The sequence below is a fragment of the Plectropomus leopardus genome, chromosome 19, assembly GCF_008729295.1.
Source record: "Plectropomus leopardus isolate mb chromosome 19, YSFRI_Pleo_2.0, whole genome shotgun sequence".
In the NCBI taxonomy this organism is placed as follows: Eukaryota; Metazoa; Chordata; class Actinopteri; order Perciformes; family Serranidae; genus Plectropomus; species Plectropomus leopardus.
Genome location: NC_056481.1, coordinates 8,089,199 through 8,101,492, shown reverse-complemented (window position 1 = coordinate 8,101,492; position 12,294 = coordinate 8,089,199). Strand labels below are relative to the sequence as shown.

Here is a 12,294-nt window from a genome sequence, read left to right as displayed (position 1 = left end):
TCGACACTCGCACTTACTTTCTCAAAGACACAAAAAGGGAGAAACTCTTGAGGGAATGTGTCTCGTTAGCTCGCTCTGACCTCCGACTTTCCGTGTCAATAAAATTAGGAGAAAAGACGACCCAGAACGAGCCTCCTGAATCTAAATTACCTTTGACTTTGTCGAGGTGTTAAAGGACGGGCTCCCTTGTTTTTTGTTTTTGTTTCCAGTTTATGTATAAGCAGGTACAGCACCGTCGCACAAATAGATCTTATTGTCCACGTCTTTCCTCAGAAACGGTGACGATTTATTTTCATATCTTCGCGCCACTGATAGCTGAGGCCGGAGGCAATATGCTTTCGGGTTGCCCACGTGTCCGACATATTCTTGTGATCGCAATTTCTCAAGAATGCCTTGAGGGAATCTCTTCAAATTTGACACAAACTTTCACTTGGACTCAACAATGAGCTGATTAAGTTTTTGGTGGTCATAGGTCAAAGGGCAACGTCCCTGTGATACGCGGTATCTCAAGAACATCTTGAAGGAATTTATTCAAATTTGGCACAAATGTTCAATTGGACTCAAGAATGAACTGATTATGGTGGTCAAAGGTCAAGGTCACCAGGGTCTTGCATTCATCTCATTCTTGTGAAAGTGGTATCTCAAGAACACCTTCAGGGAATTTCTTCAAATTTGACCCAAATATTCATTTTCATTCAAGGATGAACGGATTAGATTTTGGTGGTCATAGGTCAAAAGTCAGGCTCTCTGTGACCTCGTCAGCATCATTGATATCTCAAGAAAATCCTCAGGGAATTTCTTCAGTTTTGACACCAACATTCATTTGGATCAACTGATTAGAATTTGGCGTTCAAAGATCAAGGTGGCTATGACCTTGCATCCGTCTCATTCTTGTAAACGCAATATCTTAAGATGGCCTCACGAGGGTTTTCATCAAATTTGGCACAAACGTCCACTTGGACTCAAAACTGACCTGGTTAAAATTTAAAGGTCATAGGTCAAGGTCATGGTGACCTCATAAATTGTGTTTTTAGCCATAATTCAATAATTAACTCCACATCATAAGTCAGGAGCAGACTTACTAGCCGTTTCCCTTCATCAACAATCTTCATGCTACAGTTTCCGAGATGAAGCTTAATTTACAGCATTAAGGGTCATTTAGTTGATTATTGATGTAATTTGCTTTTATAAATATTAACCAAATATTACAAAATAAGATCTGCTGGATTTTCACAATCTACCGACGACCTGTGGGCTGAGCATGGCGTGCCGACGTGTCGCAGAAAGGTACGGTAAAACATTTTTGTAGCGGTCTCTTCTTATTACGTCATCATTATATCATGTCATATCACATCATTGTTCACTGACTGAACCCCATGTCTTCATTTATTGTCCATTCCCTCGAGTGTTACCATCGACCGACCTCATCATGTCAAAGACTGACTGTCACGAATCCACAAGTCATCACTCCAGGTGAGTGTCACATTTTCCATCCAGATTTCGATCATGTTCATCAGAGTGTTCATTGACAGTGATATTTAGTCGGCTTTGTCACATGGAAGACTAATAGTGGATCAGTGGATCAGCAGCACGGTGGCGTCATGGTTAGCACTGTTGCCTCACAACAAGAGGGTCCCTGGTTCAAAACCCGGTTGGAACGGGGTTCATGTTGTGGCGGGGGGCCTTTCTGTGCAGATCACATGTTCTGTGTGGGATTGGCTCCAGCAACCTTTACAAGGACAAGCAGTTACAGACAATGACTGACTGGTTTGCATCAGCATTGAAATTTTGAAAAAAAGGACATCAGGAAACCGCACAGTAGAGACACTTAAGATTTAAACATTCAAGAGTTCTGTTACAAAGTTTTATAATATTTTTAAGTTTCACAACATATCTGATGTACTAAACTTGTAGATTTTTCTCCATTTTGGGATTTTTCATTCACAAGAAGCATGGAAGTGTGATAAGTGGGGAATTCGTTTTTGGTTTTGGCGTTAAGGAATTTTATGTCAACCACAATGTTACTTATATTATTTATGTGCTTTTGTTTTTCATCACTCAGACCAATGAAATTCTTTCCCCTAATACTTGAACACAAGCCCGATTCATTTCATTCAACTCTTTTCATTGATCTCTGGACTCCGAATTCAAAGTGCTCAGACAAACCTAATATACTGAGGGACCACAGACAATATTTACATCTGCGTACGTAGATCTCACATGTACTGACCCGAGGGTGTGAAGCAGCACGTGCTCTGCAAACCTAAAGTGTAAAATGAGTCAGCAAGTGTCTCCGTTCAGACGTCATTCAGTCCGTCATCTTCACGCTGAACATCTTGCTCTTTCTTTTGTGACAGTCCTGCCACCCCTTATGCTGGTATGCTGTAGATCCAGTCTTAGACAGATGTGATTAACCCTTTGATGGACTCACACAAATATGATGTAAGTACCGCTTTGTTTTATTTTTATTTTGCCATTTATAATTTTGATTATTGTTGACACCAGGATATACCCAGAATTTGGTTGATGCAATTGTTTTGTATGAGTAAAATAGGGCTGAGGTGGCCAAAAGAGTTCATAATGACGATATTATTGTGATATCTTCAAGAAAAGAAAAGAAAAAATACAAAAAAGAAGAAATACACTTAATCGATAGTGAGGAGGCAACCAGATGGCATTTGGGGACAAAGACAAGGCAAGAATATAAAGAAAAAATAAAAATAATATCCAGGTTATAGTCAATACCAGTTTATTGTGACACCTCTAAACTCAAATAATGTCCTTGGGTAAAATGCATACTTGTACTTGAGTATTTCAAGTTAATATTAATTTATACTTTTACTCCATTACAATTTAATAGAAATAGTGCACTTCATACTTGATTACATTTATCAGACATCTGTAGTTAGGACTATTAGTTACTTTGCAGGCTCAGATTTACATCTGATTTTTATTATGCCATTTTTTAAGAGTTTAAACTACCTATTACTGCAAGTATTTAAAGTAAGCCACACCTGGTAATATTAAAGATTATAGATAATATTTATTGCATGAGTACTTTTATTTTTACTGACAATACTAAAAAACAAAATTTTAAGTGAAGTCCTGTTATTTGTAATGGATTATTTCTGCCTGACAACCATAGCACATTATTGACAGTATTATTTTACAGTATTTAGTGGCATCCAGTGGTGAAGTTGCAGATTGCAAAAAAATAAACAATTGTTTGTTTTGGATTATTAGAAATGAATGAAAACACAGTTATGGATATTTTATTTCTATTCCAATAGATGCCGCTAAATCCTGCATACCTGAACTTTAAATTACATTTTTTTCCAAAATTTTCTATTTTCAAACCTGTGTACATTCAGACATTTTCCATATATTGTTAATATGTTTCCCCCCCAGACATCTACATTTTGTTTTATTCCATTAACTGCAGCCCATCTTAAAAATATCTTAAACACATTTTCAGTCAGATTTTTAAATATTCAACCTTTTCCCAAAAGCTGACTCATTTATGCTCATTATAAATCACTTTTTCTAGTTTACAATAAAAACTAGCCAATCCACTGCAGCAGGGGTGTCCTCTGATCCCTGTGTTTTCCAGAGGGGAACCCGTCCAAACAAAAGAGAAGATTAACACGGCTCATGAGCCGCTGAGAGCAGCCGCTAAGCAGATTTACTTCTCATTTACTTGGAGGCAATTAAATCTTTTGCAAGCAATCTTTTTATTTATACAATCCATGTTTTAGATTGTGGAAAATGGTGCGCAGCTAATGTTTTAGCATAATTTGTAATAAACGCTATTTAATTTTAAGATTAAAGTTGATTAAAAAAATAAAAGATAATTACCTGAAAAAATAGTAAATAAATAAATGAAATTAATAATTTTAAAAAAAAGTTCAAAAATACAACAACAAGGAAATGACCAAGAAAAATGCTTCAAAAATTATAATATTGTAATATAATTTTAATCCTTTGAAACCTGGAGTGACATCACTTTTCTTGTGCTGCTTTCCGATGCCTTTCACATGTAATTAACCCTTTGCGCCCTGAGCCAATTGGTGTGATTTCTTTCAAAAGCATTGGAAAAAAGGCAGCGAGCAACAAATGATTTTCCACAAATTATAAGAAAGAATTAGATTAGAAAATAAATTTTAAAAAACTAGTGAAAAACATCTCGGATAAAAAAAAGAAAGAAGCTAGGGTAAATTGTACTTATCATACTTAAATTTAAAATTATGTTACAAAATTATTATTTTTTTAACCATCAACCAAGACAAGTATTTTTCTTTTTTCTTTTTTTAAATAATTTTGCTTTTTATTTGATGATTTTTGGGTAATTTCATTACTTCTTTCGTTGCTCATGGCCCTCTTCCTATGCTTTCCAAGGAATCAAGGGTTAAATATATAATTATGCAAAGTATAAATGTAGTTTTTCCCTAGCTTTAAATCTACTAATTTCTTGCAATTAATGGATTTTTTGTTGTTGCTTACTGCCTTTTTTTCTCCACGTTTTTGACAAAAATCTTACCAATTTTGCTCAGGGTCAAAGGGTTAAATACCTGTGAAAGGCGTCTGAAAGCAGCACAAGAAAAGTGAAGTCATTTAAAGGGTTTCAAAGGGTTAACAAAGCTAAAATCAAACCGCTTATCATTGAACAAGATAGAAAAAAGAGGCCACGCCAACACTGACAGCTTGTTCTCACCAGGTAAATGTTTTAATACTCAACCATGATTCAGCACATTACACTGAGGAACAGCGGACGGGGTTAACACAGATAAAGTAGGCCTTCAACACTCCCCGCTGCTCCGTCGCCGTCCAGCCACAGACACACAGTATTTACATTAACCTACAAAGATCTGCATGGTAAAACATCAAATCTCAGGGGAGGAGCAGTGATAGTTTATGTACAGGATTATAACAACAGTCCATGTTGGAGAAACAGCAGTTGCAGGTTACAAGATGCTTTCACGACACAATGGTTCACAGTACATCAAAGCACAAGTCAAGTCCGTACACGTATAGCAACAGTATAAAAAGAACCACCGGGGCCACGTTATCCCACGAGCGGCGGCCTCCCGTGAAAATAGAGCAATGTGGCCATCTTCTGGTGAGATCGCACATCTGCTCAGAGAACAACAGAACAGACAACATTTAAACTTCGAGAGTTCGGCTATCTAATTCAGTCAAGAATGAACGCAGTTACACAAACTATCTAATCTCAGGGAGAGTAGCTATCTATCCGTCTATCGATCCATCTACAGCCATCTGCTGCAATCGGTACAAAACAGTCAGCTTCCAATGGCTTTGAAAGGAGAGAATTATCCTGTACAGTTTAAAGGACCATACCAGTGATTTCGGTTTTAGCTCCTTTATTTCAGATTATGTACATTTATAATAACTGCTGTTTTTTTGTTTATATTTTTTCCAGGAAATCACTTTGAAGAGTTTCTTGGGGGTTTTTTTGTCTGCAAGAGGATTTTCTCCATTATTGTTGTGAGGTGATGCAGTTTAATTGATCTGAGAAAGAATGGTACCTCTCAGCTATAATGTGAATCGGACAAAAAAAAATTAAAAATGCAGATTTAACATTAATTGTGATGATTCCCCAAGTTTCTCACTGAATATTTTTTTCCCAATTACTCTCAATAAAATTTTTCTTCCCATTACTACTTTGTTTATATTTTTTACAAATACATAAGCACCAAAAAAACAGAAAAAACAAAAAAAAATACAAACAAAAAACCAAGCAGCCCAAAAAAAAAAAATCCACAAATTTCAATTCTATCAATGGAAACATACAGCTTCCTGGAAAGTCAGGGAATATTTTCCATGTTTGGCTTTCTATCAACATTGTGTGAGTATAACTGCAGACTCTGACATCAACACTGTCGTTTTCAAAAGTTACCACTCTAGTAAGACGCTCTGTGACACGTTATTTAAAGTTGCAGACAGATATTCTGTAGTCTTCAGTATTTGTTCATTTCAGTAACTCGTGAGTTGAAAATTAGATGCTTAGCTTTATTCTGTTTTGCTTTATTCTAGATGATGTTGAGCAGATTATCTATAGAGTCTATGCGACAGTTTATAAACATACCTACGTATATTCAGAATAATTTTGTTAAACTACGAACTATTCACTCAACCTTCGCTCGTGAATAGTTCAACTAGATTATTTTGAGAAAATATAGTGTATTTTCACAGACTCTGTAAACATCTGCATACAAAAAAAAAACAGTTTAATTTTTAAATCGAAGCTAAACTCAGCTCTTCAAATAAAGTGTTACCAGACATCCTTACTTTGAAGCTCAGTTGTAACCTTTTAACAACTTCTGGTTTACGATTCAGAAATAGTCTGTGTCTATTGCTGCCTCCAAAATTCGTTACTAACATTTTATTTGCTACGGCTAAACAGTAAGTGAGATATTTCAGAGTCCAAAACCTTACTTTAAAACCAGTAGCTCATGATAGAAGTATCTTTACATAATGATATTTAAAAATCAAATACTCATATCATGTTTATAATACATGTATGATAATATCATGTAAATAATCCAACAACTCTTAAATTGTTGCATCAATATTGTTTCTGTAAAGTCTTTTGGCCACGCGCATCATAAAGTGAAATCATGCCAGCCCTGGTAAGTTTTCTACCACAGTTTTTTTATTACCATTATTTTAGCACTATTTTTTTAGTATTGCCATTATTTTAGCTCTGCCTTTTAATATCTAACCTGCCGTTAAAAATGTTGAGTAAATAATAAGAGTCTTAACTAACATCTGGATTGACATCAGTTTTCCTGCGCTGTGTTCATATGTCTTTCACCAGCATCTACACCTCTGAAAACTGAGAAAATTGGTTTGATTTATTTTGAAAACATAGGGGAAAAAAGCAATGGGCAACTTGGCAAGAAATGTCTGACAAATAAAACAAAAAACAAAAAAAAAATTTACAGAAAATGATCTGAAAATTAGCTGAAGGAGATTTTATGATACTATCAAAAAATAAGGGTAAAATGTCCAGAAAATGTTATTTATTAATCTTATATAATTAAAATTATGTTACATATTTTTTTTAATTAAATATACATATTTTTGTATTTTGTTATGGCCATTTTCCTTTTTTCTAGCTTAATTTGAAAAACTTTTGCTAATATTTTTGCTGTTTCTTGTTAAGTTGCTCATTGCCTTCTTTCTCTCGTACCTTTTAAAGAAATCTGGCCAATTTTCTCAGGTGTAAACCTATATACCAACAGCTCATTAAAGTGAGTAAATCATCTGTGATTATAAATCTGGCAACACAAAAGTTATTAAACGCTCCTAACTGATCTATTCAATTTAATAACCATTGAAAAACACTTCAATTTTTTTTTTGCCAAATTAGAAAATGGTACCCATCACATTCAGACTGAGTGAGATGCTTTAAAGTTGCAGGTACCAAAGTTTAACTATTTGAATCGACTTTGGGATTTAAGATGGTGAGCAGTATTAAACGTACATTATTGGAATAAATACAGTAAAACATGAAAAATCACTGGTACGGTCTGAGTTTAATAGCTTAGTCATGGGTCTAAACAGCACTTTGACCAGTAAAGGTATAAGACAACAGCCTGAAGAGACGAGCCCTGTAGGAAAAAGCGCCCACATCTGATGCAGGAGTTTTGGGTTTAATCTTAGATAATATTACAGGGACGAATATGAGATACAGTCAGCCTTTATTCTACATGTTCTGGTAGTTAGTTTGTTCGTTTCTGTCACTAAACACACAGAGGACGCACATTAATAGGTGAATTTTAGCATAGATTCTTGTGTGACCGTCTCAGAAATATCCCCAGAATATTTTAAACACTATTGTCCTTAAAATACATGCCATGCTGATTTTTTTGATTTTCAGTTTCAGTGAAAAGGCCCCGATCAGCATGCCGGGCTCAACCTAAACGCTGCCGATCCCCACCGGTCATCGCCCTGCCCCTCAACAGGCTGTAACTGACACGTAAAGCACCACAAATCACCCACACACTCCCGGCAGCTCGGGGAGGTCGGCCCACAGCGCCGTACTCGTCCGACGATTAGCAACCGCAAACACAACACTGAGTTCAGATTTGAAATGAGCACAGAGACGGCCGTTTGTACAGACCTAAGTTAGGAGCATCTCTCTTGTCTTTAACTTTCGTCTTCCTTTAACTCTCCTTCCTCCTCCTCAGGCGGTCACATGGCACAGATGGTAAGCCAATGGCGCGGCCTTGATCAGACCTGGATTTGTGTGTTTGTGTCGTCATCCCCTACACGGTGGGTATGTGTGTTTTTAGTGTGTGTGTTACCGTGCTGAGTGGTGTGTGAGTGATGGGCGTGTGTGTGTTTAACATCGTTGATTTCATTTGTTTCCTGCTGATTGTGTGTGTGCTGCGCGTGCACGTGGAAGTACTCGCTCTTGCCGTTTGTGGGCTCCTCGTGCGTGTGTGTTAGGTCATTGTCAACGTGTGTCAGATCTTCTTGTGTGTGTGCTTGCGTGTTGATGACCTCCTCAATCCAGCTCTTGAAGCGGCTGACACGAGTGTAGAGCGCTGGAGAGGAGGGGTCAGCGCAGCCGTAACCCCCGGCAACGACCCCGGTTATGACCCATCGACCCTGCTCCCCCTGACACACGAGCCCGCCTCCAGAGTTGCCCTGACAACTGTCGCCATGGAGGAGGCTGGTGTCTGGAGGACTGCCGGCGCACAGGGTGCCGTGGCTGGAGAAGCTGTCGCCGTAGCGCTTCTTACATTGCCATGACGACATCAGAGGGACCCAGGATGCAAGGACCGAGTCTAGGAGAGAGGATGGATGAGATGATCAAAGAAGGTATGTAACGTTTACTGATTGATTAGTAAATCCACGACAATTGATTGACTATATTGCACATGACTATTGACTCGTAGTCTTGTTGCTTGATATTAACTTTTATTATTCTAAAACAGCGGTGGAATGTAACTACTAAAGTACAGTACTTAAGTACAAATTCGACGTACTTGCACTTTAATTGAGTACTTTCTTTTCGTGTCACCTAACACTTTTACATTTTAGAGGGAAATATTGTACTTTTTCCTTCACTACATTAATCATAATGCTTTTGTTACTTTGCAAATTAAGATTTTTGCCTAAGTTTACAAAATAAAACGTTTTGTTATGAATTTAGTTATGAAACATTTTAAACCACTTTTTTAACAGTTTTTGGCATGTTCTGTATTTTTATGCAATGGGTACTTTTAATACTTTTCATATCCCTGAATATACTTTCTTAAATTTACTTTCTTATTTTTGCTTAAGTAACATTTTCAATGCAGGACTTAAATAATTTGAGTCTCGTAATATTAGGACATTTTTCCTCATAATATCATGACTTTTATCTCAGAATCTAACATTTTTTTCTTTCACATTGCCCTAGTCCTCCGTCGTAGTTTTTCATGTTGCAGATGAGCTCCCTAATACTTCTTTATGGAGTACTTTCTATGTAGTGAGTAGAGAGGTAGGAAGTAGCGAATGATTTCGGACACAGACGTGGTTCACTCGATCCAAAAACACATACCTGGCCCTGTCCAGCCTGTAGTAACCATGACAACACAAGAGGATGGCGTATTCCCCCCAGATGACGTGTCTGCAGTAGGAAGGCATGCTGCGTTGGTGTTTGGGTCAAAGGTCAGGCAGTGACCCTTGGTGCTGGGTAGCTTCAGCAAAGCCAGATCGTGACCTCCACTCTGACCCTTGAACTTCCTGTGAACCACAACCTGCTCTGGGGTCAGAGTCTGCTCTGAAGCCCCGACACGCACCATGTACCTGGATGGGTCGCTGCCAAACCTGCAGGGGTGGAGGGTTACAGCAGAAATATACGTCTTTAAGTTACACTTAATTACATTCGTTAGAAGCTGATTTAAAGCTCAGCGTAGAGTTTACCTGCTGACACAATATGCGGACGTCAGGGCCCAGCAGGGGCTGATCAGAGTCCCACTACAAAGAGGACTGTCATCTTGTTCTTGAGACTGAAGCCAGACCGACACCTGCCACGGCCACGTGGTCCTTATAGAGAAGCAAAAAAGTTCCCGATTAAAATCAATGCATTTTGATAAATAACGCCGCCTATAACACTGTTTTTATAAAAAACTACACCTTTAATTGCAAATGTGTTTTCAGCGCCTTTAAAGTAACATTACAACAAAGATGAGCCTTTCTTTGTCACCCAGACTTGACTATTTTTACTTAAGACACATTTCTGTGAAATACTATACGATGACTTTCTAATCAATTTTTCAATACTAGCACATTTTGAATCTGTTTTTGGTAACATGTTATACCATGACGTTTTAATATTATTTTGGGTGACTATACTTGGACTTTTTCATGCTATTTTTGTTGACATACTTTCGTGTGACTATTATGCTATTTTGGATGATATACTATAGTATGACTTTTTTTATGTGATTTTAGATGACATACTAAACCACGACTTTGTAATATTACTTTGGATCACATACTATACAATGACTTTTTCAGGCTATTTTGTTCGATATACTACTTTGATGCCCCAGGGCCCCTTGTCAGTTCCTGTTTGGTATACCTGTACTTTTTCCTTTCAGGTTCTCCCTTCCTAACTGGCTCCTCCCTTTGCCATCGTGGGATTCATCAGTCTAAACTTGGCCAGTTCCAAGATGGCTCTCACTGTCCCTCCAAGGGATGAAGCCTTCAAGGCATCCAAGGTGGCTTAATTTGTTTTTTTTGTGTTAGTTTAGTTATTTGTTTTCTAATGGTTTAACACCTGCACACTTCATGCACCCAAAACCTGCATGCTATACATGCTATAATATGACTTTTTGAGCAATTTTGGACAACATGCTATAGTTTTACTTTCTTGAGTGATTTTGGTTGACATGCGACAGTTTGTTTGGATCAATTTGGACCCAATGCTAAAGAAAGATTGTGACACGATTTTGGACCCAGTGCTAAAGTATGACTTTTGGGCACCATTTTGGTGCTGCTGAAAACACATAGAGACAAGTGACAAAGACGGCAAAACCAGAACCGACTGGATAACGTCAGTATGCAGACATTGCTAAAAACGACATCATATAGTATGTCAAAAATCTAAAATTTTAACATGTTGAAAAGGATGAAATAAGTTGCATGTCGAAAAATGTCAAAATATGCCATGTCCTAACAACAGCTGAAAACCACATGAAATAGCATGTCAAGACATGTCATAGTAGAGAATGTAAAACAAACTTCCCGAAACATCGTAATACAGCATGTTGAAAAAAATTACAGACAATGTCAAAATGGACATGTCCTAAAAACAGCTGAAAACACCTCAAAACAACATGAAACAGCATGCCAAGACAGGCCAAAGAATACTATGTTGCAAAAACGGCCAATAACACTGTGATATAACATGTTGAAGAAATGACCAAAAAAGCAGGGCTACAGCAAGGCAAAAAATGTCAAAAAGTGACATGTGTCAGCTTTAAAGCTTAACAGCTTAAAACACCTCAAAACATCATAAAACTGCACACAAAGCAACGCCAAAGCATAGTTTTTTGAAAAAACGGCCAAAAACATTTAGTATGTCCCAAAGACAGGCTAAAACACCTCAAAAGAGCATGAATATAGCTCGCAGAAACACGCCATAGCAAAGAAAGTTGTAAAAATGGACAAAAACACCATGATTTAGCATGTTGACAAAATGACCAAAAAAGGCAAGGCTATAGTATGGCAAAAATGTCAAAATGTGACCTGTCCCAAAAACAGCTGAAAACACCTCAGAACAAAATAAAACGACGTGCTGAGACACGCCAAAGCAAAGAAAGTTGCAAAAATGGCCAAAAACACCATGATTCAGCATGTTGACAAAATGAACGAAAAAGGCAAGGCTATAGTATGGCAAAAATGTCGAAATATGACCTGTCCCAAAAACACCTGAAAACACGTCAAAACAGCATAAAAAAGCTTGCTGAGACACACCCTAGCATTAAAAGTTGCAAAAATGGACAAAAACACCATGAATTAGCATGTTGACAAAATGACCTAAAAGGCAAGGCTATAGTATGGCAAAAATGTCAAAATATGACCTGTCCCAAAAAGAGCTGAAAACACCTCGAAACAGTATAAAACTACGTACTAAGACACGCCATAGCAAAGAAAGTTGCAAAAATGGACAAAAACACCATGATTTAGCATGTTGACAAAATGACCAAAAAAGGCAAGGCTATAGTATGGCAAAAATATCAAAATATGACCTTTCCCAAAAACAGCTGAAAACAC

At 37.4% G+C, this 12,294-nt stretch overlaps 1 protein-coding gene across 1 annotated transcript; it reads right to left on the bottom strand.

The window, feature by feature from the left end:
* Positions 1–7,183: 7,183 nt before the first annotated feature.
* On the bottom strand, positions 7,184–11,271 carry LOC121959036 (neurotrypsin-like). Its single transcript, XM_042508216.1, has 4 exons — positions 11,260–11,271; positions 9,937–10,127; positions 9,572–9,840; positions 7,184–8,813 (listed from the first exon to the last, which is right to left on the bottom strand). The coding sequence occupies exons 1-4, from the start codon at positions 11,269–11,271 to the stop codon at positions 8,254–8,256; spliced, it is 1,032 nt and encodes a 343-aa protein (XP_042364150.1). The 3' UTR covers positions 7,184–8,253.
* Positions 11,272–12,294: the final 1,023 nt, after the last annotated feature.